This window comes from Penicillium arizonense (assembly GCF_001773325.1).
Source record: "Penicillium arizonense strain CBS 141311 chromosome Unknown PENARI_contig008, whole genome shotgun sequence".
NCBI lineage: Eukaryota > Fungi > Ascomycota > Eurotiomycetes > Eurotiales > Aspergillaceae > Penicillium > Penicillium arizonense.
The window spans coordinates 32,871-59,416 of record NW_019173285.1 but is presented as its reverse complement, the minus strand read 5'-3'; the positions used below and the strand labels follow the sequence as shown (position 1 = coordinate 59,416).

At 49.6% G+C, this 26,546-nt stretch overlaps 8 protein-coding genes across 8 annotated transcripts; 4 read left to right on the top strand and 4 right to left on the bottom strand.

Moving 5' to 3' along the window:
* Window positions 1-635: 635 nt before the first annotated feature.
* PENARI_c008G05326 (NADH:flavin oxidoreductase/NADH oxidase family protein) lies at window positions 636-2,275 on the top strand (the record flags this gene model as incomplete). Its single annotated transcript, XM_022631455.1, has 6 exons — window positions 636-704; window positions 756-858; window positions 924-1,343; window positions 1,438-1,457; window positions 1,529-2,125; window positions 2,210-2,275. The coding sequence occupies 6 exons, from the start codon at window positions 636-638 to the stop codon at window positions 2,273-2,275; spliced, it is 1,275 nt and encodes a 424-aa protein (XP_022488548.1).
* Window positions 2,276-2,958: 683 nt separating this feature from the next.
* PENARI_c008G03465 (uncharacterized protein) lies at window positions 2,959-3,750 on the bottom strand (the record flags this gene model as incomplete). The annotated part of the gene is made up of 2 exons (XM_022631385.1): window positions 2,959-3,078; window positions 3,283-3,750. The coding sequence occupies 2 exons, from the start codon at window positions 3,748-3,750 to the stop codon at window positions 2,959-2,961; spliced, it is 588 nt and encodes a 195-aa protein (XP_022488539.1).
* Window positions 3,751-4,425: 675 nt separating this feature from the next.
* Window positions 4,426-7,177, top strand: PENARI_c008G04211 (uncharacterized protein; the record flags this gene model as incomplete). The annotated part of the gene is made up of 5 exons (XM_022631413.1): window positions 4,426-5,825; window positions 5,877-6,299; window positions 6,349-6,602; window positions 6,661-6,861; window positions 6,912-7,177. 5 exons carry the CDS (start codon window positions 4,426-4,428, stop codon window positions 7,175-7,177), a joined length of 2,544 nt encoding a protein of 847 aa, XP_022488803.1.
* A 144-nt stretch (window positions 7,178-7,321) lies between these two features.
* On the bottom strand, window positions 7,322-8,575 carry PENARI_c008G10851 (NADH:flavin oxidoreductase/NADH oxidase; the record flags this gene model as incomplete). The annotated part of the gene is made up of 1 exon (XM_022631635.1): window positions 7,322-8,575. The coding sequence occupies one exon, from the start codon at window positions 8,573-8,575 to the stop codon at window positions 7,322-7,324; it is 1,254 nt and encodes a 417-aa protein (XP_022488642.1).
* Window positions 8,576-9,656: 1,081 nt separating this feature from the next.
* On the bottom strand, window positions 9,657-11,921 carry PENARI_c008G05474 (ankyrin repeat domain-containing protein; the record flags this gene model as incomplete). Its single annotated transcript, XM_022631461.1, has 1 exon — window positions 9,657-11,921. The coding sequence occupies one exon, from the start codon at window positions 11,919-11,921 to the stop codon at window positions 9,657-9,659; it is 2,265 nt and encodes a 754-aa protein (XP_022488555.1).
* A 2,024-nt stretch (window positions 11,922-13,945) lies between these two features.
* On the bottom strand, window positions 13,946-14,308 carry PENARI_c008G12412 (uncharacterized protein; the record flags this gene model as incomplete). The annotated part of the gene is made up of 1 exon (XM_022631693.1): window positions 13,946-14,308. The coding sequence occupies one exon, from the start codon at window positions 14,306-14,308 to the stop codon at window positions 13,946-13,948; it is 363 nt and encodes a 120-aa protein (XP_022488601.1).
* Window positions 14,309-16,797: 2,489 nt separating this feature from the next.
* On the top strand, window positions 16,798-23,073 carry PENARI_c008G12320 (tetratricopeptide repeat protein; the record flags this gene model as incomplete). The annotated part of the gene is made up of 4 exons (XM_022631688.1): window positions 16,798-17,235; window positions 17,298-17,631; window positions 17,690-17,962; window positions 18,017-23,073. 4 exons carry the CDS (start codon window positions 16,798-16,800, stop codon window positions 23,071-23,073), a joined length of 6,102 nt encoding a protein of 2,033 aa, XP_022488515.1.
* Window positions 23,074-23,970: 897 nt separating this feature from the next.
* On the top strand, window positions 23,971-26,126 carry PENARI_c008G11895 (uncharacterized protein; the record flags this gene model as incomplete). The annotated part of the gene is made up of 9 exons (XM_022631672.1): window positions 23,971-24,162; window positions 24,219-24,299; window positions 24,358-24,410; window positions 24,465-24,722; window positions 24,772-25,430; window positions 25,482-25,640; window positions 25,700-25,910; window positions 25,971-26,028; window positions 26,085-26,126. 9 exons carry the CDS (start codon window positions 23,971-23,973, stop codon window positions 26,124-26,126), a joined length of 1,713 nt encoding a protein of 570 aa, XP_022488778.1.
* Window positions 26,127-26,546: the final 420 nt, after the last annotated feature.

Below are 26,546 nucleotides of genomic sequence, written 5' to 3'. Positions count from 1 at the left end.
TTTCTTCTGATTGAATACCCATCACTTATTTTGCTTTCCGGATCCTTTTGAGGACTTTGCATTGTGGGAATAGTTAGGAAATAACTTTGCCATATAAATGAACACAAAATATCTACTTTCTCCACTGTATATAGTGTACTATATTCAGTCCGCTATTATTCATCTTCAAGGTTGCTTCCATAAGCTTCACACTCCGTATATCTTACCACACACCTTTCAAACGGTAGTCGGATGAACTCAACTCCCCGCCGGATATTCCCCTGAGCTCCACACCCATGTGGCGCACATCATTGTGCCTCACATGTCCCCACACAGTAAAATTTACATCCAATGCTCTCATTTGTGGTTTCACTCGGGGATATCAATCTCTCCGCACGAGGCCGAGGTCCTGCAATTTTCATGTTGAAACTATCTTTTTGGTTCGAGGTGCTTCTATCGCGGGTTTTCGTGAATTGAGATTTATTTATTAATATCTGAGTACCGGTTGACGAGGTTTTTTTTTTTTTTTGACTGTAATTAATTGGATTGACGGATCTGCCGCTGTGCTTGTTTATCTTGTGAATATCCCCTCACGATACACAATATCTTGCATATTGTATATCGAATCTAGCATATCAAGCTAGAAGAGCCGCACAATGCCTTCCCCTCTTGCAGACCCCGTCAAGCTACCATGTGGACTTGTTCTACCGAACAGACTGAGCAAGGTATGCACACCCCCATTCCTTCGAAATCTCACAATACTAACGACCAACCAGGCCGCCATGGCCGAGATGATGGCCAAGACAAACCACCCAACGGACCCTCTCCTCGACGCTTACTCTCAATGGTCTGAGGGCGGATGGGGTAGTATCCTAACAGGTAAGAAACAAACCCAACCCCATTCCCTACCCAACATACATAACCGCAATCTAACCTAAAAAAAGGAAACGTCCAAGTCGACGTCAATCATATGGGCAGTCCCTTCGATCCAGCCCTACACACAGAATACAAAGGCGCAACCACCGACAGTGCACTAGTCTCTTCATGGAAGAAATACGCCGACGCAGCCCAGAAACACGGCACACCAGCCATCGTGCAAATCTGTCACCCGGGACGACAGTCCTTCCGCGTTGCTGGGTACCGCGGTATGTTTGCGCAGACTCTGGCACCCTCTGCTGTGCCGGTTAAGATCGGGGATGGATTGATTGAAAGGATTGTTGCTAGTTTGGTTTGGTCGCAGCCGAAGGAGATGACGAATGCCGATATTGAACGGGTTATTCGGCAGTTTGTTGATACTGCGCGGCTTATGGCTGATGCTGGTTTTTCGGGGGTTCAGTTGCATGGTGCTCATGGGTATTTGATTGGTATGTTCTCACCTTTGGTTCTGGCTCTAATTCTGGCTCTGGTTCCAGGTCTTGTCATTGAATTCTGTATGAGTATATGGCTGACGCTTTTTAGATCAATTCCTCAACAGCAAGGTATGGCACAGCCACCACCGAAACCCTTCAATGTAATATCAAAAGGAACCCCACAGACTAATAAACCCCAGACAAACCTCCGAACAGACGCCTACGGTGGCACGCCCGCAAAACGCGCCAAATTCGTCCTAGACATCCTAACTGAAACACGCAAAGTCGTCCCCGCAACATTCTGCATCGGCATAAAACTAAACTCAGCCGACCACAGCTCAAAAACCTTCGAAGAAACAATGACACAAATCGCCCTACTAGCAGAAGCCGGAATCGACTTCATGGAAATAAGCGGCGGAACCTACGAAGACCCCAAGATGATGGGACACGCCAAAACAGACGCAGAAACGACCGAACTGCCCAAGTCGGCTCGTACAGCGGCACGCGAGGCTTTCTTCCTTGAATTCTCCAAGGAAGTACGCAAACGTCACCCAGATCTTGTGCTTATGTTGACTGGTGGATTCCGGACGCGGGCTGGTGCTGAGTCGGCTATTCTTGATGAGGCTTGTGATCTTGTAGGCATTGGACGGCCGGCGGCTGTTGATCCGAAATTCCCTTTGCTTCTGTTGGATGAGAGCGTTACGGAGGGGAATGCTGGCATGCAGTTGAACAAGGCGCCTATTCCTTGGTATACGCGCTTTTTGCCTTTGCATCTTGCTGGGGCTGGGGCTGAGAGTGTGAGTTTCTTGTTTCCCTTCGTTTTCTTGTGGATTTGATATCTGCTTTTGCGCTGTGTTTGTTTGCTGACTTTTTTTTACTAGACTTATTATGTTGATCAGATTCGGCGCTTCGCTAAGGGTCTTGCTACTATCGGACCGCCCTTGTAGATTGTTGTATACTAATTTTTGATTGTTTTATTTTTTGTTATGAATAAATTTCTTTGAGTGTAGAAGGAGATAGTATTTCTGTATCGCTGCCTATGAAGTCGTGTCGAGTTATAAACGCATAACTTTACCTACTTAGTAGCTATATACTAGCATTTTGGTCATTTATCAAATCACAGGCGATTTGTTTCGCACTTTTACTACGTACCGAATGTTTAGGGATCCGCTGCACCTTCACTCGGGATACTGCAAAAGTCATGGATCTTATCTTTCGCACCAAGCTGATGTCTACTCCAGCCCAGACAATAAGTTTTCCTAGCCTTGATCGAGGACTGGGTTTGGGAAATGGATCACCCCTTTTTAACACGAGGGCTGTAGAAACCTTGTTACTGGCTCGACTGGTAAAGAAAAGGAATGTTTGATGCTGTTGGGAGGGCTTATTGTATGTACCCAGAGGCTCATTAGTTGACACCAATGGGCTTGCTATACTCAGTACTTTCTTATTATAAGTTACAAGTTATGTTGTATGTGGGTTGGAATGAGTTTCAAAACATAACACATTCCGCAATTTGACGGCCTTCTTAATCTGCTTGACAATAGAGTCGCCAAAAATGTTCATTATTGTAGATTGGAGTTTTTCATAATCATGAGGAATATTAATACAAGGAGGCCTGTGTATACCAGACCTAATATGTGAGCTTTTGATCGTCCTCCTCAGCAGGGAATAGGCGCAACCGGTTCATTTTTTCCTGCTCTTTCAGCTTCCCTAGTTGCCGCTGTAGGGCATCGTTCCCTTGAAGTAAAGACTGAATCCACAATGCAGCTTCCTCAAGAATATATTTCCTTGTATATGAGTGTTTCTCCAACCCCGGAACAATTTGACAGAGTTCTCGGTACCTCTCTCCAATAATCTCCCTTCGTTTCTTTTCCGATCGACAATGGCATAATTTTTGGCCTGGCTTCTGGACGCATTTCCTCTTTTTTTGCCCTGATTTATTTTCCATTTTTACGCAGCTTGCTCGGCGAGTGCATGTGGTGTTTTCTGGTGAGGGTGCTTGTCCTTGACTGGGTGAGGAAGACAAAGAAGGCGTCTCGGAGAGTCTTTCATTTGTCTGAACAGTCGAGGGCTGGAACATGGGAAGTGTGAACCCATTCAAGCCTAAGGAATCGGAGGGGTCTTTTTGAGGAGCGTTGGGAGGTGACCAGTTTGTAGATTCGGAAATGTCAAAGTCTATGTCCACACTGGTACAGATGCTGGCCATGTTTCGCATCAGGTTCTGCACCAGGCGCTCTTCTGTCCAAGTACCGATCGGACAAGAGAAGCCATGATAACAGAAACTGGGATCCGATCCCCACTGAAGGCCCTCTTCAGCTGACACTCGGTTTCGGGAAAGGTGTTGGGGTTTGTCAACCTGCCATGGGCAGGATTCAGAGAGGATATTATGGTCCCTCTGAACCAGGGGATTCTCGTATTCCATTTTGGTGTCCGATGAATAGACTAATCACGACTGGATTGTGCTGTAGGTATTGAAATGTGACGAAATGCTATGCTCCCTGCGACATACACTAGCTGGAACGGAGTGGCTTTGATGTTTTGATGTTGACCGGTATAGTTCAGACGGAAGCGCCGGAGGTTTTCTCGAGAATAACAGTATGCAGAATTGAGCGACGGCTAGTTGCGGGTTGAGAGGATGCTAGATATCGGAAGTATTCTTGCCAGTTAATTTCATTTGGGGGACCTCTTGATTATGACGAAGGAGCACATGGAGCCCGGGATGCACCCGGGTTGCAAGGTGACCTCCGGGTGTGTTCCGGGGTTCCACCCCATGTCGTTCCCGGGCCTAATAAGTGAGACCGGAATTTCAGCCAGTCAGCACCTTTACCGCAAACTCAGATTGATGAAAATAGTCCTTGGCCTAATTTTCCCCGTACTTCTCCCCCGCATTAGCTTTCTTCTAAATAGGGAATGGTTGCGACCATAAGGCAACGATTGTGGCACGTGACTATCATCCGGGTACATCCCGGAATTGTTTCTCCCTGACCATGAGCGAACGCCCACCTTCGGCAACAACCCGGAATGCCAATCGCGCATATCGCTGTGGGTCGTCATATATCACTGCCTCTTCGGGTTGATTGGACCAAGTGTTGAACAGATGCCTCCTAAAAGTGGAATCGCGAAACGGGAAACACCTCGTCGTCGCAAGATCGCTCTCGCCTGCGAGTCATGTCGCGATAAAAAGGTCCGATGTGACGGTGCAAAGCCGATCTGTGGCCCATGTGTACGACGCTCATACACTGTCGAACAATGCGTATATAAGCTGGATAATGCTCGGTCTGCGAGCAATGATGAGTACTTGAAGATTCTCCATGCTCGCATCCGAGACCTTGAAGAAGCATGTGCAAAAGGTGGTGTTGATGTACCCCCCGAATTGCCACAGCATGGAGATGATATGGCATCGGAAAGGCCCGAGAGTCAGTTGGGGCAAGACATGGACTTGGATCCACTGGATGCACAGTCTAGAACTTCTGTTGCCGCTGAAGGGCTTCTCGGACTAGGTGCGACGCCCGTGTTGCCCGCGCAGAGCCCCTTGTCCTCAACATCTGCATTTCAACCTCCGCGATTTACTGCACAAAGAAGGCAATCGGTAGCAGAACAAAACTACAGAACCCCACATGCCGCCTATCTTTCTCCTGGGTCTGTTCGGCCACGTGAATCAAGCATCTACCATTCCCCGGCTGTCAACTCACACGGTAATGTTACAGCTATGGGTGCAATATCAGTTGCAGAAGATGCCGAAGACACGGACTCGCCCGGAGAGCAGCAGTACTATGGGAACTCCTCGGTGGCCTCTTTTATGCGTCTTGCAGGAGAATCAATGCCTTTGCAGTCATACATGGCAGCCTTGCGGCACAGCAAAACTGAACCAGCCAGATCCCAGGGCCCTGACACCGGGGTCTGGAGAGATTTAGGTCATCCATCAGCGGAGCTTCGGTTTGACGACTTTTCTCTGCCGAACCGAGATCTTGCAGACCACCTTCTTGAATGCTACTGGGACAGAGTCCACTGCTTGTTTCCATTTTTTCATCGGCCAAGCTTTGAGCGAGCATACGAAAATCTTTGGGGCTCGAATAAGGCACCAAAGCCTGAACTGCCGCAACTCAACATTGGCCTCGGGGGTGCTTTTGATTACGGTGCAAATTCGATGGTATTTCATTGCGCGCTCAATGTTATCTTTGCCCTTGGTTGCCATTTCTCCGATATCCCGGCTGCTGAGCGAGAGGCGGCAGTATACTCGTTTTTCCTTCGTGCAAAGCGGTTTGTTGGTCTTGATCTCTTGGACATAGGCACCATCGGCGTTGTCCAGACACTGGTTCTAGTATCCCTTCTACTTCAAAGTACACCATATCCGAACCGATGTTGGAACGCAATTGGTCTGGCATGCCGAGCGGCGCAAGGACTCGGCTTGCATGAGACAACTGCTCAAACGTCTTATAAACCCCTAGAAACCGAAATTCGGCGGCGAACGTGGCATACCTGTGTTATCATGGATATGTTAGTGCATCAACCGTATATATCCGCTTCACATGGCTAACAATAAAACAGGATGGTGAGCATGACTCATGGTAGACCAAGCATGACCTCTCACCTCGCACCGGTGCCACTGCCCATTATGGAGAGCGATATACAAGCGGATGATCCTTGCGAGCTCAGCGGACAAGCCTGTGATCACAAGATGGGGTATATGACATTCTATGTCTCGAGCATTGAGTTATACAAGATTCTCGAATCCATTCTATCTGAGGTCTACAATGCATGGCAGAGCCGGTCAAATAACACTCTCACTGCCTCGCCGCGTGGCGCCAAGCACTGTAGCTTGGATGTGTTGATGGAGCTCGATGATAAGCTCTCTGCCTTTGAAGCAAATGTGCCTCAACCATTGAACTGGACAGACGAGCAAGCGCGACACCGCACCGGTAACACTCATTCTGCGATATTCAAGCGCCAACAAAATGTATTGCGTACCAGGTAGCCTATTCTTTCAAGATATTGATGCTCCACCGCTGACAGATACTAGATTCATCCACCTGCGTCTTCTTTTATACCGCCCTATGTTCACCCAACTTTGTTCTGAGGAGCGAACAGGATCATCCCGTCGATCTGATACTCAATCCGGTGACAGAGGTAGCGCATTACCCACGGAGAAAAACATAATTTATTCATCTGTTTTCTCTAAATGCGCCGCTTGCTGTGTGGTAGCCGCCATGGACTTGGTTTCTCTTGTGCACGAGACATATCGAACCACAGTGACTGACACATGGTGGTACAACGGTTTTTGTTGGTGATCGCTCTTCTACATCATCTTTCTTATTTTACTAACGTATCGTAGACACCTCCACTGCAGGCTTTATCTTGATCATGTCATATTCCTGCCACTCTATCCGAGAGCAAGTCGACACACAAAAGGTTGACGAGAGTTGGCGCAAGTGTGAAGAGATCTTGGCATTTATGGCTATCTTCAGTCAATCCGCTCGGAACTCCCTGCAATTTTTACAAGTAACGCATCAGCACATCGTACAAAGCTACTCCGGTATGTCATCCTGGCCTCAAGTTTCGTTATATGTCTTAACATATTAATAGCAACTGGTCGACCTGGTGATACCACCTCTCTGGCTCTAAATCAGCTGCACCAAAAAGGAAACCAGCAAGTGGACAGACCTGAATTACCGTCGCAGCCCACGGAGCCGGTGCCTATGGAACATGATATCCGTCAAGACTCCAATAACACAGATTGCAATATTTTCACGACCTGGGATGAGATGGGCTTGGGTCAAGAGGAGTTTGGCTTCCTTGGAAGATTTGATTTGCCGGATCTTGCAAGCTGGTTTACGGATATTCCCTCTTGAGTCGAAGAAAAGTTCGGTTGGACTTTGACTTGAAATTACGCGACAAACGCCGGCATTTATCCTATGTTCTATCCTACAGCGTTCCAAGGTCTATATAATATTGACCAGTTCTCTTCGTTATGTCAAGTTTTCTTCAAACAGCCACTATACAATTCCAGAGTCAGGCTGCCTGCTTGGTGCTCTGTTTCTTCGTCGGCCTTTGAATCCCCAGGCAATCTGATTCGCCATCTTCACATCAACCCCAAGTTCATCAGCAAAAGAATAGACCAATCCTGGATTCTTCTGGAACCAACGACCACACATAACCACATCCAGTCCATCATCAATGAGTTTCTGGGCAAGCTCAGCAGTCCGAATACCTCCAACAGCCGAAACGATCATCTTATTCCCAACTGCCTTCTTGATTTCAAGCGCGAAAGGCGCCTGGTAACCAGGACCAGACTTGATGCTAGTTCCCTGTAATGGATGGATACCACCAGAACTGACATCCAAAATGTCAACACCGCGACTAGCAAGGATCGGAGCAATCTTGACACTATCAGCAACGGTCCAGCTCTCAGGGAACTCGTCTGTCATATTATCAAACCAGTCCGTCGCACTGATGCGCACAAACAACGGCATTGTCTCCGGAATCGCAACTCGAACAAGGCCCACAATCTCCAACACCAACCTCGTCCTGTTTTCCCAACTTCCACCGTACACATCGGTCCGCTTGTTGCTGATCGGACTTAAGAACTGATGAATGAGATATCCGTGTGCAGCATGGATCTCCACAACATCAAACCCAGCCTTAACTGCTCTCACCGCCGCGGCAACAAACGCATCCTTGAACTCCTGAATTTGAACGAGAGTCATCTCCCGGGGGCGCGGGTACACATCGTTGAAAGGAATAGCAGAAGGCGCAAAGGTGTTCTCGGGCCACCCATCAATATCCTCAGTTGCAGTCGCATTCATCGACACAAATGGCGCAACGGTACTCGCCTTGCGACCGGCATGACTGAGTTGGACACCAATCTTTTGGCCTTGGCTGTGAGCAAAGTCGACAATGCGTTTCAGCGGTTCAATCTGTCCGTCTTCCCATAACCCGATGTCCTGTGGTGTAATCCGGCCTTCTTTCTGGACGGCTGTCGATTCCATCAGGGCCAGTCCGGGTCCGCGTTGGATGATGCCCCCTAGATGCGTAAGGTGCCAGTCTGTCGCGTAACCATTTTGCGCGGAGTATTGGCACAGTGGGGCGAGGAAGATGCGGTTTTGGAATGTGACTCCTCGTACCGTGAGCGGTTTGAAGAGTTTGGGTGGATTTTCGCTAATTGCGGTGCCTGATGGTGGTGTCTGGGCTGGAGTGTAATATGGCGCTCCCACTGCGGGGGGATTGTCGAAGATATTGCCTGCAGTCATAGTTTGGAATTGAAAAGGGTCAAGGATTCGACTTTTTCGTTTTGCGTGGAGGCGATATGTTGTGAACTAAATACTGAATACTTCTCGTGTCCGGCTTGGTCGCGGAGACCGAATTGTTAGTCAGGTGAGTATTATGCCATATCTTGCAGTATTACGCCTGATTCTGTGGCTTGATCTCTTTCGGTGAAGTGAGAATACACCGAGTATAGGAAATGGGAGTTACGGATCTAGTTCCAAGGTTGCATCCTCGGAATCATCACGTTTTGCCGAATTCCGATATATGGCAACCTGCGGCTAGTTACTGGGCAGTCCTGTCCATAAATGTTACAATTCCATGGAGAAACGAACATTAGTCAAGGGCAATGTTAAAAGGACCCCCTCTTGTTGATATTCGGACTCCCTCTCCACCTGTCTAAGCCTAATTAGAGAAGGCTTAGTATGTGTATTTCATAGTGTATTTCCTTAGTAAAAATGACAAAAGGGCGTAAAGGAAGACAATAGGCCTCGTAGGGTGTGTGAAGACTTGCACCTAGCTCGATACACGTATACCAACTAGGCCAAAAAGACCACTATGTCAGCCGTCAGGCTGACATGCCTAGGACCGATACATATACTACTCAGTACGCACAATTGTACGCGTGCGCACCCTAGACGCCACGCCGTGACAGTTGAATCTAATCTTCTATTAAAAGCACTCATAAAGCAAAAACGTTTAGAAAGTAAGATGATATAGACTTACTCTTCGGTTTACGATAGGGGGTCTAAAAAGCGGTCTAAAAAACTGTCTAAAAAACGGTCTGTCCAACAGTGTTAAAACATTTGCTGTGTCACTGTACTAAAAAAGACACCGTGAAAAACACATACTACGCCTTCCCTAATTAGGCTTAGACAGGTGGAGAGGGGGTCCTTTTAATATTGCCCTTAGTCAATGCGTGGCTTGGATCTTGGTGATCTCGTGGGCCAGGCTTGCGGGCGTATAACTATTCTTACTACCGTCAATATGGGTGCGAATAAATTGTTCCATCGTTAGGGAAAGCTCGTTGAAATTATATAACTGAGGGATATTACTCGACAAATATCATCACTGATGAGCATTATTTAACAGAAGCTCAGTCCCTTCCAGCCAACCAGAAGAATTGGCCATATCCAAGACCGTCTTGCCCATCTCGTCTTTCTGAGCAAGATCAGCCCGACAACCCTTCTCAATCAAGAGCTGCAGCAACCGGAGATCGCGGTCTTCAATGGCCTGCATGATAGCGTTCCAGTCGCGGTAGCATTTATTCGGGTCAGCCCCCCTTTCGAGGAGTAGCTCAATCATGGAAAAGTCACCATCGTCGCATCGCCGTATCGCCTTGACGAGAGGCAGATGTTCACCAGGAGCATTGGGGTCGGCACCAGCCTCGTCCAGGAGATAACGCACAATGACCCAGTGGCGCTCGCGCAGCGCTGTCGTCAGCGGTGAGAACACGCCGCCGTTTTTCCACTCTACATTGGCGCCGGCGGCGAGGAGTAGTTTGACGTTTTCCAGTTGATTGGCTTGGACTGCTTTCTCCATGACGCCCTTGTGCGCGGATAGGTCTGTTATGCTGGGCAGCAGGAGCCGTAGCATGCTCGGCGACTGAGTCGCCATATACACGGGCCAGTCTTGGCCGCGTAGGTTGGGATCGGCACCATGCGCTAGTAACCAGCCTAGCATCTCTGGACGCTTCTCCCGGATGGCGGTTGTCACAGCTGTGTGTCCCAGAGCGTTGCGATCATTTGGGTTGGCGCCGCCTGGGCCCACGAGCCAGTGTAGAGCCTCTGTGTTATTCTTCTGTACGGCGCACTCGACGATACCCGGTGGTTGGTGGAGGTCCGCGCCGGCTGCCACTAAGTCCGGGAGGAAATGAAGGCGGTTGTGGGTGATACACTTCCAGGCTGGGTACTCAGACGCCATCAGGTTAGGGTCAGCGCCGTGACTGAGCAGCAAGGTGAGGATATCTGGCCGGTCATCGCGGATGGCCGAGCATAGTGGCGTGTATATTCCGTCCTTTTTGGAGTTTGGGTCCATACCAGCCTGCAGCAGAACGTGCACGGCATCGATGCTGTTCACACTTGTCGCCTGCTCCATCAGGCCAGGAGTCTTTCGAATGTCAGCGCCGCGCGCGAGCAGGATGCGCAGGCAGCCTGGGCGGTGGACGGCGGACCAGAGGACGTGTTCAGGTCCCGGCAGGTTTGGATTCGCGTCCTGATTTAATAGGGTGGTCACGATGGCTGGTTGGTCGCTTTGTACGGCTTCGCATAGCGCTGTCTTGCCGTGGTCGTCTTTGCGGTTGGGGTCACAACCGGAATTGAGCAGGGTTTCGATGGCTTGCTGCGGTGCTCGCTTGCGAATTGCTTCGATCAGTAACGTTGTGCCATTGCGCGTCTCGTCTTTCAGATTTACGCCATGGGCGAGCAAAGTCTGTGTTAGCTTGGTGCTGGCGGAATCAGGGTCCGAATAGTTGTCATTCCGTAGATTGATTTCTTCAGCAGAAGCTATTGAGTTTTCCTTGGCCGGTCGGCGTGGCAGTGCTCGGTGCTCGAAGTAGGGAATCTTTTCGGTCTCACGTCCAGGCTGGTGGTTCAGAAACCCGTTCAGAGACAGGACAGAGGACATGTCATCCGTGATAATTTCAGGATCTTGTTGGCGAATGCCCTGGCTGGGTCGGAGGGCGGTAAATGATTCCTTCGGAGGCACGGATGGTGTCGACCGCATTGAATCAGGCGACTGACTTTGGATCGATGGTACGGACCGCTCAGATTCAAAAGTCTTGGCCTTGTTTATGCCCATCACGGAGCGGCCTTTAGATACGCGGTCGAGCGCAGCAGCCAAGCCTGCATACCCAATGCCTACCGACTCCTCCGGGTGTGCGTCTCCGAGGGACCAGTGGAAGGCCATGCCGCTGATCTGAAGGGTTTCGGTAGCCTTTTTCAGTGACTCGTGAATTCGGTTGAGTTCATGGCCTGGTCGATGCCATCCTCGCTGCAGCTTTCCCAATGTCCCACGATGTTCATACTGAACAAGTTTCAAAATGACCTTGTCGAGTTGTTGAAAATCGCGGTATGTGGAAACAAATTTCTTTTCCACCTCTTCAATTATCACCTCGGGCAGGGCGCGATTGGCGGCGGCTAATTCGGTCACTCCGGCTTCAATGGCCCACAGTGTGCGACAGGTATCGAGGAACGTATGGGAAAGCTCGCGAAAACCGTCGGGTAGGTCTTTGGTGGTGCTGAGATAGTTGAGCATGTGCACGGAGATCTGATTGCCTAGTTGGGTGGCTAGAGCCGCGACGCTGCAGATGGCTTCCTCTGACTTAGCCTGCATGATGAAATGAGAGGCTCACCTTCGAGGCAAAGAAGGGAGGGAGATACAAAAAGGAGTCAGGGAGAGACACAGTAGTCTAGATTGTCCAGATAAACATGGGGCCAAGCTGGTCAAACTTTGGGGCCAAACTGGCCATCTATACGGTGGAGCCAGTGATCCAAACTAGGTTTAAACGCTCGGTCGAAATTGTCGACAATCTCGATCTGGGGCGTAAACCCATGGTTTTCTCCTATTTAGTGGCTGTTGAAACTATGGTTTTACTAGATCACTCTATCTCGATCTGAGCTCCGATTTTCAGCCTGCAATGACCGAGATGTTTACTGTTGCAGCATTTTGCCGCACGTTATTATTTACTATTCCAGATCTTCGTACAGCCACCGATGCCTCCAGTGAGAGTATGGGATGTGGGACCCGATAAGTTACTATTTTATTGCTGCAGTTGAAGCACATATAGACCGGGGAACAGTGCATTCAAATCCACTACGTGTATATTAACAGCTGCCCTCGGCTTTTAAGCTAGCAGGCACCTTCGGCATCTATTCAACATATCCTCGCATTCAATTCCTATAACGAGGATTTATCAACATCCTGTTCAAGGAGCCTGTTTGGGTTTGGCGCTGTGCTGCGCCCCGCTTAGCTTCCCATTGAGTTTCTGAAAAAGTTGAAGCACACACAAGTGCCCAAGAGGTTTCAGAAGTTCCTCTAAATTTCTCCACCCCTGGATGGTTTCGGCTCTGAGTCTCAATCTTTGGTATAGCTTCGTGGCAGAACTTGAGGCGCATGTTTCGTAGAATCGGATTTTTGAATTGACTTGTTTCACAAGTGAATTGTATTATCGAGCTCCGTATCCACAGTGAGCCCTGAATCTGTGATTGTTAGACCGTGATTCTGAGACATAGTGGTTTTTGAGTTTCTGCCGAGGCTCCACCACTGCCAGCTGATCATCAACCATGTACGATACGGTAAACACTAAAGGCCTAATGTGATTTACTTTACGGCTCTGGGCGACATGAATAAAGGGTCTCCCTCGCAGAGGAACTGGAATCTCTCAAGAATTGGGTTTTATCTAGGCCATACAATTCTATCTGCCGTCTCTTGCTACTCATATATCTCCCTTGCCTGATGGATAGGAAACCTAGGTAAATACTAATATTCTATGTGGGTATACTAGATATAATAAACAAGCAAGAGCCTGTCGTGCTCGAGTAAACCCCTACAACCAAACAAAAAGCAAACCCTGGTACAACCTTCTTTATCCTAGCGATATAAAGTTAGAGGGTGTGTCTCTTCGGCATTGGCGCCGCAGATAATCCGATCAAGCCGCGTGGTCAAGGTATTAAACACAATGGCCTGTGACTGCTTAACCTAAGAACCTGGCAATTTTTCCGATTGCTAAAGTTATTTACATCTTAGTTGATGGCTTTGCGTGTATATGCCAAGAGACCAAGTATTTTAAGTAGGGATCATAACACATAATACACTTGTAGTATGGATCAGCCGAAAGGTCAATGCGATTGGCGACTCAGAATCCTCACGCTATCCATAGCTCAGCCTTCTCAGCTCCGGTCGCGCGACGCCAAAGCGGCGCCTCTATTCACCTGGGCGACACTCATCCGGCTACTGGTCGCACATAAGCCACACGCTGAAGTGAAATCTGGACTATATAGCCTGTAGAAGTCTATACACTAAAGTGGCGAGGAAATCTGATTTAGGGTGGGTGAGTGACGTAGGTGAGAATTCTGGGGACCGAGGTGATAGACGCCCTTTTATATATCTACCTACGCCAGGGTAATACATACCTAGCTGGGGCGTTCATTTTATGTTATCATAGTTCCTTTTACTACGTTTAAGATGTTCCTAAAGATCCCTATAGGGGTGTTCCTAAAGATCCCTATAGGGCTCTTGATAAGCGTCTATGTAATAGGAATGGACGTTACTTCAACCATCACATAGGTTTGCAATCGCCACAATCGCAGCAAGTTTACTATTTAGCTAACGGTAGCGACCGGCCCTCAGCATCTCAATCAGAATAGCCCAATCACAATATCTCCATATAGGTCAGCCTCCAAATCCAACTTGACCTTAGCATGCAAGTCAAGATGAATCTTAATGTTAAGGCTGCCATTATCGTTCTTCTTCACTTCATTGTCCTTCTTATTTTTCTTGTCAAGTTCACGGGCGGCGGCGGGCCCAATCAACTGGCCTTCTCCATTAGCTAGTATCTCAGGATCCACTAGGCTTTCAATGGGGTCGTTGCTCGAAGACGAGCTTTCCGAACCCTGGCGGGCCCTCCGTTTTCCTTTGCCAATGCTGGGGTCGACGCCACTGCAGCGGTCGGCTCTCGGGTTAGCCTTCTGAGACTTGGAAATAGGGTTCTTGTTGCACATAAAACGGTAATATAGGGGTGTCAAGTAACTTATGAGCTGAGATTTATGTACCTCAATGCTGGGACAGGATCGCTCATCCTTGTGTTCGTAACCTGCTTTTGGGGGGTAAAGCTTGGCTGGAAGCAAGAGTTTCAGTATCTCTTGTTGATCACACAATGAGGATTGAATTCACTGACTACCTAGTTAAGCAGCGGTGAAGATTGGCCTGTACGATGGCTTGTTAACCAAGGTATTTCCAGGAAGAATGAACATGCAATATATATCCCGTCAAGTTTGGGTAAATTCGGAGTTTCCTCTAGTATGATGAATGCAGCGTCACATGTTGTGATGAACTGAACTAGGACATCCCGTAGTCTAGAGTTTTGTTTCCATGATGTGCAAAGAAATCCATGGTTCTTTCAGCCTCCCGGCCCCCGGGTCCAAAACATAATCAGCCGTGTGCGGAAGTCGTTTACTGTGTGTTTACATGGAGTGACACACACCTGGGCAGCCGATAAATGGGACTCTATCCAAGAAGCAGAAACAGTCGCTACTATCAAATTATAAAAAGTTTGGTAGATCCTCTCTTACGTCAAACAGGTCGGCGTCTTGGGGTCTCTCTTGTGACAGATACGTAAATGGACCCAGTTTCATCATTGGGCCATGGTTCAGCCGGTCAGCTCGCACCTTTGGAAAACGAATAAACCAACAAGCATGAGCAAGCAAGAACTTATGCATATAACCACTTCCGATACCCAATGGACTTAGCGCATAATAGCTGGATCGACATGGTATTTTGCATTTTCTCCCAACGATCATTGGAGTCAATGAGGGTTTTATGGGCATCCGGGAATCATGGAGAGTGCAGGCAGCAAAGTGCATGGCAACAGCGCTGTCATCATTCGGTCAAACACGCCTCTCGATGGATCATTGCAGCAGCGGTTGGCGATTCATAATTCGAAGGTATACTTGGGCCCAGATGAGACGGGAGGCAAGAGGGATAGGGAGGGAATATCTGTGGTTCTTTCGACTAGACTACAAGATGAAGTGCGGATCACATTGCAGAATTCGGAAGGCTGGTTGGCCGTGGAGCTTCCGGACTATGAGAAGAGAGCTACAGAGTGACAATTAAGCGAACCGTGACGAATCCCTGAGGGTTGCTCAGTTGGCTTGTAGTGTAGTTCGGAGCTCCCGTAAAACACGGCAATTTCTAAAGTGGCAGACTCCGACCTTTTTTTTTTTTTCTAGTTCTCAGATTTGCTTTGAACATGACCTAAATGATGAAATCCACTTGCCTGTAGTCCCTTCCGATGTCATGACGTTAACCGCCACCGCATGTAAAATGGTTAGTACTTTTGTTAGTTGATCATTGCACATCATAGATAGAAAGCTAATATTATCTTTTCTCTGACGTGAAAACAAAGTTTCTTCTACCTTCGCCATGATTCCGTGGTTTCCATGCGGCAGGCGGGTTTTGAAATGAGGTTAGTTATGGCCGAGGGCCGGGACGCGACGGGCGGGGTGGAGTCATCAATGTCGTTGTAATTTTATCGGCTCGCATGTTGGCCACTCCCAATATTTAAACCGAGGTTATTATGCTCGCATTGCATCATCATTCTGGATATGGTAGGCATTCATTCCATAACATCATCCACACCCCCCTCCCTCCATGTTATTGAATGGCATGCCACCCTGGACCAATGAATGGGGCTACCCTGAAGTATACTAAAACAATGGTCGTGATTGACTTGAAGCTTAGCTTCGAGAATCTCTTTGACTAGGAGTGTTCTGAACTACGGTGTTCCTGCTAATGTTTAATAAATTGACAGAGAGGACAGGGTGCTCGTTTGATACATTACCAGCTGCTTCAAGGTTGATATTTCCATTCACTCCATGATTCCAAATACATATAGCCATGGGTGCATTGGAGATGCCCATGGACATCTTGCTGTGGTACCCATGTGGGTCTGCAATCGAAGCGGTTCGTGACCACGGGAGCTTCCCCGTACCGACCCAACATCACATTCATGCCTGTTCTATGTCGTTGCTTTAACGGCTTAACGCAGCCTTCCAGCTTTCCAAATCCGCGGTGCAAACTTAATCGAGCTCAGCTCATACAACACCACGCTTCTATTTGCCTGGGATGGCTCGGAAACCTTGACTCTGTCCAGAGAAGGGCTCTCAAGGGTCTTCTGTCGCCTACCCATGTTCAGCCATTCACGCTTTCGTCGCAAATATGACTTAATCGACTGTAAGTCTCCGAATATCCTATGAAGCCGCCACGCCACTATCATGCAGTAGCGAATCCTTGAGTCGCAGCTGCCTCATACTGACGTCGTGGACTTTGCGGAAGGCAATGGAGGCATGATCATGAAACAAAGAGGAAAGAGTAAAGATATAAGAAAGTGTACTCGTCCCCAGCCTGGGAGTGGAAGGTACTCCTAAACGTAACCTTATTATTCCCATAATCTTCTATAACTTGATAATACGACAAAGAAATAAGGCCAGCCATGGCTTCAGTACCACATGGCCTACCTCCTCTAGCATCCACATCTCTTCTCGGTTTGCAGCGGACGTCGGACCGGCTGGAGCAGCACGCGACTATAACAAGGGAGAAGCGTCTCAGTCAGCACCAGCAAGCAACTATGAAGTCCAGTGGAGAAGGCACCACTCTCGTCGAAGTAGTCAATTCGCTTGCACACCGGGGCAGCGACGACCTTACGGCCTCCCGGGTAACCGATACGGACTATGCTAGCCTGCTGGAGTGGATTCGGTGCGAGAGGATGAAGAAGCTGCCGCCCGAGGGGAGTAGTTATGACAAGGCCCTTGTGTGGGCGGCCTTGTTTGTCGAGCGTGTACATTCTTTCGATTCAGGGATCGAGCAGTTCGCGGGCGACAGCCACCTCGCTGCTCAGATGTCTTACGGATACTGTGCGAGTCTGCTTGAGGTACGCCAAATGCAACGCGTTTCCGGGCCTATTAAGTCAATCCACTAACCGCGAGCGGGCAGTTGGGCGAGTCAAACGCCCAGGCCCTTATGGACCTGTTTGGCTTTTTTTACCGTTGCTCAGCAGGTCTGGGCAACCTGCTGGATCGTGCAGAGCTATTTGTGGTCTCTTCCGATATCAAGGACCAGCTTATTCTCGCGTTGGCCGACTTGGTGACCCTCGTTGTCTGTGTGGCCACACACTTCCACCGGTTGCTACTTTCCTCGGAATCGGTCTCAGTAGATATCTATAGTACCTTTCCTAGTCCGATCAACAGTTTCCGTGGTCGCTGCGAGCACGCATCAGAACTTATGTGGCGTCACCAATTGACGCGAGAGGGGTTTAATGGCGATAAAGGTAATGTCACTTCAGAGCACCTAAAGTCATCTAGTCCATTCTGATCATAGCGAGACAGCTGTTGGAATCAATACACTCAAAGACTGGCTGCAGCCTGAAGACCCGACACTCGCTCACATAGAGGCCATGGCTCCCTCAGCCCACGAGCGCGAGGAGGGCACCTGTATGTGGGTGAAACCTTTCCTGACGCGGTTCTTGAAAGGCGAGCAGCAGGTGCTCTCTATCATCGGCAAGCCGGGCTCCGGCAAGACGGTCTTGTCGACTGTGATCAACGATTACCTACAGCATCCCGTAGGAGGGACGAGGTATACGTCCATTCTGGCACCTATCAGTTAGTATTGCTGCCTTCAAACCCTACCTACATCGTTTTGACTAGTCTTGCCAGATGGTCGGATTCCTGCCAGGACGGCCCCGAGCGCTGTGATCAAGGGGATATTGTCCCAAATGTTCAACAAACACCTCGGCAATGTGCAGTTGTACCAGGTTTTGGCTGATGCTTACAATCAGAGCCAGCGTACTATCGACGAAGCATCATTTGACGATCTGCTTTGGAATGCCCTGACACATGCCCTTCAGGCCAGTCTAGCGAGCGCTAGGGAGCTGGTTCTGGTTGTCGACGGTGTTGACGAGGCCAGCTGCGCGGAGAGAGCCTTGTTGCACCGACTTCATGAGGCGGCGTCCAAAAACCCCTCCATGAAGCTGATCACACTCGCATCTCAGGAAGTGGACTCAATTGTCTCTCAGACGACGGTGCGAGCCACGCTGGGGCTCATATTCGATGACGTTGCCGCAGTCACCCGCAGGATCCTTCACCAGAGCCACGCCTTTAACACCATGTCTGACGAAGACCAAGAGTTGACGGTGGCCCGTATCACAGAGGCGTCTGATGGTTCCTTCCTCTGGGCAAAGCTGGCCGCCAAGCGCGTGCGCGATGAACACCTGCCGAATAAGTCCGCGCTTTCCAAGTCTGTTGAGAGCATCGTGAAAGCGGGATACAAAATCACCGACCATGTTTCACACACCTTGCAGCCCAAGCTCGACGAGGATACGAAGAAGATTCTTGTCTGGCTGGCCACCGCGAGTCGCCCTCTCTCCCAGCAGGAATTGGCCGCTCTTCTCTCCATGCAGCCCAGCAAGGCTGAAGTCACGGAGCACGGCGACATTGACCTCCTTCAAGTACTGAAACCGGTCGCCTCGCTTGTGTTCTTCCAAAACAACTTGGTCTATCTTAGGCACGAGCAGGTGCGTGTTGCTATTTTGGACGTCTTCTCCAAGGGTAAACTCCTGCCCGTGATCAAGGATCGGAATGTGGACTTTGCCCAAAGACTCCTATTATACGCAAAGCACAGTGTGACCGACAGCCACGAGCCCTCTTTGGACCCACTGAACGGGCGGGTGACAGAACACTTACTGGAGAATCATCCCCTGCTAGATTTTGCGCTTCGATACTGGCCAAGTTATGTCAACATTGCGTTTGGGTGCACCAACGACCAAGAGGTCACTACAGCGGGCAAGAGTTTGCGATCTGTCTTCCCCACCAGCCCTACTGTGCCACTTCTAGAGATGACCGTGTGGGCGAGCAAGACGACTCCGTCGCTCCGGTCCATTCACAGGATTCAAACATTACTGTACCGCGAAATTCTGAACAGTAACCATCCAGCCACTCTGCAGGCCATAATCTCCCAGGCGCTGTTCCACAGACAGATCTACACCAGTGTGCCTGCCGAGAGCGGCCAAATTTTCTACGAGGCGGCGATAATTTGCCAGAAGATGCTATCCGTCCGACATCTCATCACTATGCAGATGGCACAGTTCTTCTTGGAGAGCACGGCTGAACAAGTAACTGAGTCTAAGACGGAAGTCATGACCCGGCGTGTCGAAATCCTCCAACTACTAGTGGAATGCTATAAGGTCCACTATGGGGGGACAAGCGTTATGGTCACCTCCACACTGACGCAGTTGTCCGAGCATTATGCTTCCATAAAAGAGCACCGCAAAGCCCAGGAGATCACTATGTCCCTAGAGGGTTCCGCCACCGACAGTACAACCCAGCGGAAAGGGTCTAGACAGGTGGACGATTCTTTACTGGTTCACCTCCACAGCCGGAAAGACACGCCGACAGAGACTGGTACCAGCCTGGCTTTGGATGGGATCGAGGTGGATGAGTTGATTACTTGGTCCTTTGACCTGGAGACTCACTTGGCCGAAGCCGAGCGACAGAAGACAGAGCATCACATTACAGAAGCCGAACAGACGTATGTGGAGCTCTGGCAGCAGGCTAGCCAGGAGTATCGGCTTAATCACTCTACTGAGCACAAGCTCACCATGTTGCGAGCTGTTCTCGCGTATGCTAAATTCCTCGAAGGCCAGAAGAGAAACACTGAAACAGCCTCGATCGTTGCCGGGTTTTGGGAAGAGTACGAGAAAACCGCCCCCAGCCCTGAAGCCTTGGTGCCACATTTGCTGGAGCTTGCTCAGGTCATGAAGTCCGTGGGGCTGTCCGTGTTGGCCATCGAAGTCTACAAACACTGCGCACAAAATACTAGCAGCCAAAGTGCCATCCACAAAGACGTGGAAAAGTACATCCAGTCCACCTCTCTGGAAGTGATACGCTCACAATCCTTGGTGACGGAGTCCACCCTCAAGGAAACTGTATACAGCGCATCCAGTGCGGAGCAGGTTTCCACCACAGCGACAACATCACTGATCGAAATGTACCTGTCTCAACACCGGTGGCATGACGCTACGAGTGTGTTAAAACGAGTGCTGCGAATTGTTTGGCCGTCGTTGTTTGCGCCCTCGCTCGAAGAAGTCGCCCTGCCATCCACCCAAGTTGAATACTGTATTGAACTCGCAGAGCATCTCGCCGACTGCTATCGCTCCCGCCGTCGCCCGACTAAGGAAGAGGATATACGGACCCGGGTTTATCGTGCAGCTCGACGCGATCGGCCTGCGTGCGGATATCAAACCTTGGAGCGAGTCACAACGAACCTTCTTCGTCTATACGAGCGTACCTCTCAAACCGACAAGGTCATCACCATCCACCAGAATTTACTCCAAGATTACACCAAGCGATTTGGCGGGGAACATCCCATTGTGATCCAAAAGCTTTGGACCCTGGCGAGACTGACGCGCCCGCAGCCTATCGCAATGGATTACTACCGCCAGATCATCCATATTCTGAACAAGGACTCAGAGACCTGTCACCCGGATGCCTTCGAGCCCCTCCTGATTGTGGCAACCGAGCTATTGAAACAAGGCCGTTACGCGGACGCGCTGAAGCCCTGCCGGGTGTTGTTCATGACCCTGCAGAGCCCTACGATCAACCCGAAATTGCAGGATCAGGCATTTGTTCAAAGCATCTATGAACGTTACGTGCACTGCCTACGCGTGGCTCGCAGTGACATCACCGTCATTCATGACGTGACGGTGAAATATCGCAAAGCGTGCATTAGCCTCTTCGGTGCGAACGCGTCAATCACCATTCAGGCAACTAACACGCTGGCAAACATCTGCCAACAGTCCAAGAAATATGACACGGAAGCGATCCAGCTCTACGAAGAGCTCTTGAGGGTCAAAAACAGTGAAGTTGAAATCGACCATCAGGACATCCGCGCCATTCTGGAGGCTATCTATGAGCAACAGAATGCCTCCTTGACCGCTTTAAAAGTGGAGAACATGTCGACAAAGGAGCTACAGAAGGTGGAGTCTATTCGCACCCAACGACTGACATCCATCCGCTCCAGCTATGGATGGGCACACGAAGAAGCCCTGTCCCAGATGGAGGAGATTGTCTCACTATATGCCAAACAAAACAAGGCGCAAGCTGCTATCTCGCTGCTGGAGGAAGCAACGGTGCAAGTACTGTCCACTGAGACATCCTCTATCAGGCTGACTGCGGCGGCCAAGAGCATTGCATCTGGCTATATCGCAGCCGGTCAAATTCAAAAGGCGAGAGATCTCTCAGACGAGATTTATCTCCAGATTATGATCAAGGATGGGAGAAGTTCCAGTGCCCTTAGCTTGAACCAGAGTTCAAACCACCGGCTGAGCCTTTTCTTCCTGGCTCAATTCGAACACATCATACGGGAATCCACAAATGCCTCAACCACGTTGAATGAGGTCTACGCTGCCCTGACCAAGGAGTATCTGTACTTTGAGCAGTTCCGCGAAGCCCTAAGCTCAAAGGCTGGCAAACTGCAGGGTACGACGGCCACGGTGGCCCGCCTGCACGCGTTCCTACTCAGCGGCGGTCGTCGGTCGGCTGCCAATCAGGTGGTGGATCAGTACACCAGCTTCTTCCTGGCGTCTGAGGGCTCCAGCCTGGATATGGACTCCAACCAGGCCAAGGTATTCACCGAGACGCTCCTTGAGTATTTTAGCAACCATGCCTCGCGCAACTTCATTCGTTCAGTGGCCATCGCTAGCTACAACCGCGTGGCCCAGCAGCTCGACTCCGGAGATTACCAGGCAGCCTGCCACCTCGCGTTGGCGGCGACGAAATATATTGCTGCCCACCACGGCTACTCGGATCAGGCGACAAGCAAGCTGGTGTTTAAGCTTGGCCTACTCATCGCTGGCCGAGAAATTGACGCGCCCCCCGCAGCCTCTGTCCAAAAGCAGATGCTAGGCGTCTCGGCGACGATTCTGCGTGACACGTTAGGCTATTTCAAAGAGCACAACATCGAGCTCGCACAGCTAGATCTAGCAAACGTCAATAGCTTGATCAAGGTTCTCGATGACCAACACGACTACGACACCTTGGCCTGGGTTCTCACCTCCCTCTGGAACAGCCGGGATACCTATACCTTGTTACAGCCACAACATGCATATACACTTGCTCTCGGGCGCATGCTAGTTATTACACGATACCTCGTTGGTGACTACGCAGCTTCCGTTAGGCTCGCAGAAGACCTTGTATACAACTGCGCTCGTGTCCATGGGCCCCGCCACCCGAGTACTATCGAAATGACCGTGTTACTGTCGCAGATGTACACCAGCATGGCTCAAGGCTACCAAGAACAGAAGGGTCGACACGAGCTAGCCTATCGGTACTATCGGAAAGCGGCGGCGCTGCATGAAAATGCCCTACGCGTGTTCATCGACCCGTCTTCGGCGTCTACGGGGGATGTGGACATGGAGGTCATCTCTGGCATGTCATCACCCTCATCCTCCGCCAGTCCAGGAGAAAGGGAAGAAGGAAAACATGTCCGACAGCACTTGCACATGCTCAAACTTGCCGTCGAGCGCCTTGGAGATTGGCCTAAGGATTACTCTGAATATGAACGGCTTAACCAAGATCTGTTTAACACATTTGCGAATGACCTAGAGGGGGTTGACGGCATCGACAAATGGAATTTGCAGTCGTTCGGGTCCGGACAGGCTGAGGCAAGTGATGATCTGGTTTCCTTTCATCGCGAGCACCTGGCGATTGCCATTTGAGTGCGAATCGGTTCACATTCAAAAGTTAGGTCTATTTTACTTTTTTGTATTGATTCTGTTCATCTATTTTTGTGAACCTCTCTCGCTTTGGGATTTCGGCAGCGATTCAGTCCATCCTTGACTTATGCGGCGGATATGTCATTCAGCGATTACTGGAATAATGCTTCGCTGCTTGTGGGGATCCAGTAGGAACACAAGAGACAACTCATTTCAGTTGGAAATCTAAATTGATAGGTATCAAATGAAACATTTTCTTGATTGATTGATCTATCACATAGCACCGAAGTATCACTAATGCGACGAGGCGTCGCGGCATTAGCTCAAAGCGCCAATAATTGAGCGCTCGGCGCGTATCAGCGACTTGACCTTCTCGAGAGCGCGGCGCTGGAATTTTGGCGCTCAACTTATCATGCGGTAGAAATGGGTATGGGCCGACGTCTATTACCCATGGGTTCATGGGTATGGGTATGGGTAGGGAGTCCCTACCCATGAGCTGGGTATGCCCTGGTCAGATTGTAATGTTTCCAAATTCCGCGCACCAACAATTCGAAGTAAATACTTGAATTTGTAGAGTACACTCATTATGTATATAAATAATAACCGTCTTCTTTATCGGTGTTTCTACTCTAGCACAGTAAATATTTCTGGGCCGGGAACTCGCTAGATTTGTGCTTTCGTGTGGATCTGAGAGATTTTCGGGATCAGTCGGACCCGCGTACAGCGATCGAGCTTACAGGGTTCATGAAGCATGAAGGAGTATATCACCTCATTAATTGATCCGTCTTGTCATGGTTTAAATTAATAAAATCCTCGTCGATCGAGCGCGGCAGATTGTTTGATTTCCTGGGCTTTACCCGATCAGCTGCGTGCTCTTTTATTGTTAGCACCATTGGCAACATGGCTCTCAGTTCGACAGTGACGAGCGATAAGGTAGCATCCCCCAGTGAAGATACCTTCAATGCCATTTCCACCGGTACATCCAACCCAGAGGCCCAGAATTTGGCAAGGGATACCGAGAAGGGCATACACTCTGGCGGCAATGGATCGGACGATGATTTGAAGGATGTCCGAACCATCACTGGATTTCGTGTATGTAATGGTGACCTAAGACATAATTTGCTTTTATCGTGGGCTCACCTGTTCAGTGGTTTCTATTTATTTCAAGTACCCTCACAGCCATTTTTGTCTACGCTCTCGACAACACCATCGTAGCAAACATTGTTCCCGTACGTGGCGCACACACTCGGCTCTGCAAGTGGCGACATACTGACAATGAGATCCCAGGCTATCGTTAACCAGTTCGACGCTGTTTCAGACTTACCATGGCTGTCTGTCGGGTTTGTCTCGTGATAATCACCACGATTTATTTCTGCGCTCATTGTATAATCTAGGTTCATGATCGGGGGTATGGCGATGGTGTTGCCGCTAGGAAGGCTGTACGCTCTGTTCGACGCCAAGTGGATTTATATCAGCTCAACCATTGTCTTCATGGCCGCATCTGGTCTGTGTGGTGCTGCGCCGAATATGCAGGCGGAGACTGTCGGACGAGTATTTGCCGGTGCAGGTGGAAACGGCATGTACTTTGGCCTGCTGGTAATCATTTCGATGAATACGACAAACCGCGAGAGACCCGGATACCTTAGCTTGACGTGAGTATCCACCTGGCATTGACATGCTATCGCTGACATCGAGACATAGCGGCCTCGTTTGGGGTGTAGGAACAGTCTTGGGTCCAGTCATTGGGGGCGGCTTCGAACTATATACATGGCGCTGGGCCTTCTACATCAACTTGCTTTTTGGAGCTATTCTTCTCCCAATCTATGTATTCATCCTCCCCTCCAACAATCCCATCCCTGGTAAGACAAGATGGCAGAGGCTGGTGACATTTGACTGGGTTGGTGCCGTTCTTAGTGTGGGAGCCTGTATCACGCTGGTGATGGGTATCAATTTTGGAGGCACCCTCTATCCATGGAGAAGTGGCCAGATCATCGCGCTATTTGTGGTGACCGGTGTCCTATGGATTGCTTTTGTGCTCCAGCAAGTCTTAACCATTTTCACCACCAAGGAGACCCGCATGCTGCCGATCCATCTCTATCTGCAGAAGGAGCCACTTCTGCTCTTCGTGGCATGCACTGCTGTGGGTGCCGTATCCTACACTAGCGTGTATTACATACCCATCTACTTTCAATTCACCCGTGGTGATACGGCGATCGACTCGGCTGTTCGACAGCTGCCTTTCATCTTCTTCCTCATTACTGCCATCCCGGCCAGCGGAATTTATATGTCGAGGATTGGATATTACAAGCCATGCTATCTTGGAGGTAGCATTGTGGCCTTGATTGCGGCTGTTTTGATGGGTATGCTTCGAAGTTCACGGCAGCAGATTTAGTCCATGCTGACAACTCCAGCTACAATTGTCCACGTCAACACATCGCCCGCCATTCTGTACGGTCTGGAGATCATTCTAGGCTTGGGCGCAGGTGCGTACACCCAAGCCTCCTTCGCGGTCATACAGGCCGTTGTGGCACCATCGGAAGCGGCCAACGGACTATCTTTAATGCTTCTAGGTAATATCCGTACTGGCAAAGTCATCTCGGTCTAGCCGATGGCTAACAGATATATACAGCACAACTCGGCGGCCTGACCCTCGGCCTCTCCGTCGGAGGCGCCGTCTTCGTCAACGTTGCCTCGGAAAACCTTTACCGTCTCCTTCCGACCACCCCGCGTGATCAAGTGCAGCAGATGGTAGCAGGAACAAGCGGGGGCCTCCTGAGCTCACTGTCGTCCGAGATGCGTTCTAAGGTGTTGGACGTGATTGTATCTGCGTGGAATGACGTGTAGGTTATCCGAGCACTCTTCCCCGGGATCTTGAATCATCGGCTCACGCCCTTTTACAGGTTCACTTGTATCTATGTTGGGGCTGCGGTTAGTCTTGTTTGTGCCGCTTTCCTATCGGTGAGTCTTGCTCTGTGTGCCCAAGGCTTGAGTATCGCTGCTAATCGACTGCGTAGAATAAAAGGGCCAATGGGTCTCCTTCCGCTGGTGGCACTTGAGAGAGACGAGGACGGGACTCAGTCGAATTGTACACACAGCACCAATATTGAATAGGGATATGGGATGATAAAAGGACGTAACTATACAGAAGTTGATTCGGGGAGTATGGATTGCCCGGGAAGATAATTATGTTCAATGAATAGTGATAAGTGCCTCCATTTCATGATGCAAACTTGTAATATATATATACGAAATAATTGTAGCATATGTAATTAGAGTTTGACACTCAAAAGGATACTCAGTTGATAAACTTCTGATCGTGGTGTTGAAAAATACCACCCATTTACCGCTGATGACCTGTACTAAGCATCGCTGTGGCTGGGTATATTTAGGTAGCATTTCAAAGGACAGTTCCAGACTAATTTTGTGTTGCAAATAGTCGTTTTGGTAGAGGTTATAAGTACTCTCCCAATGCAGAC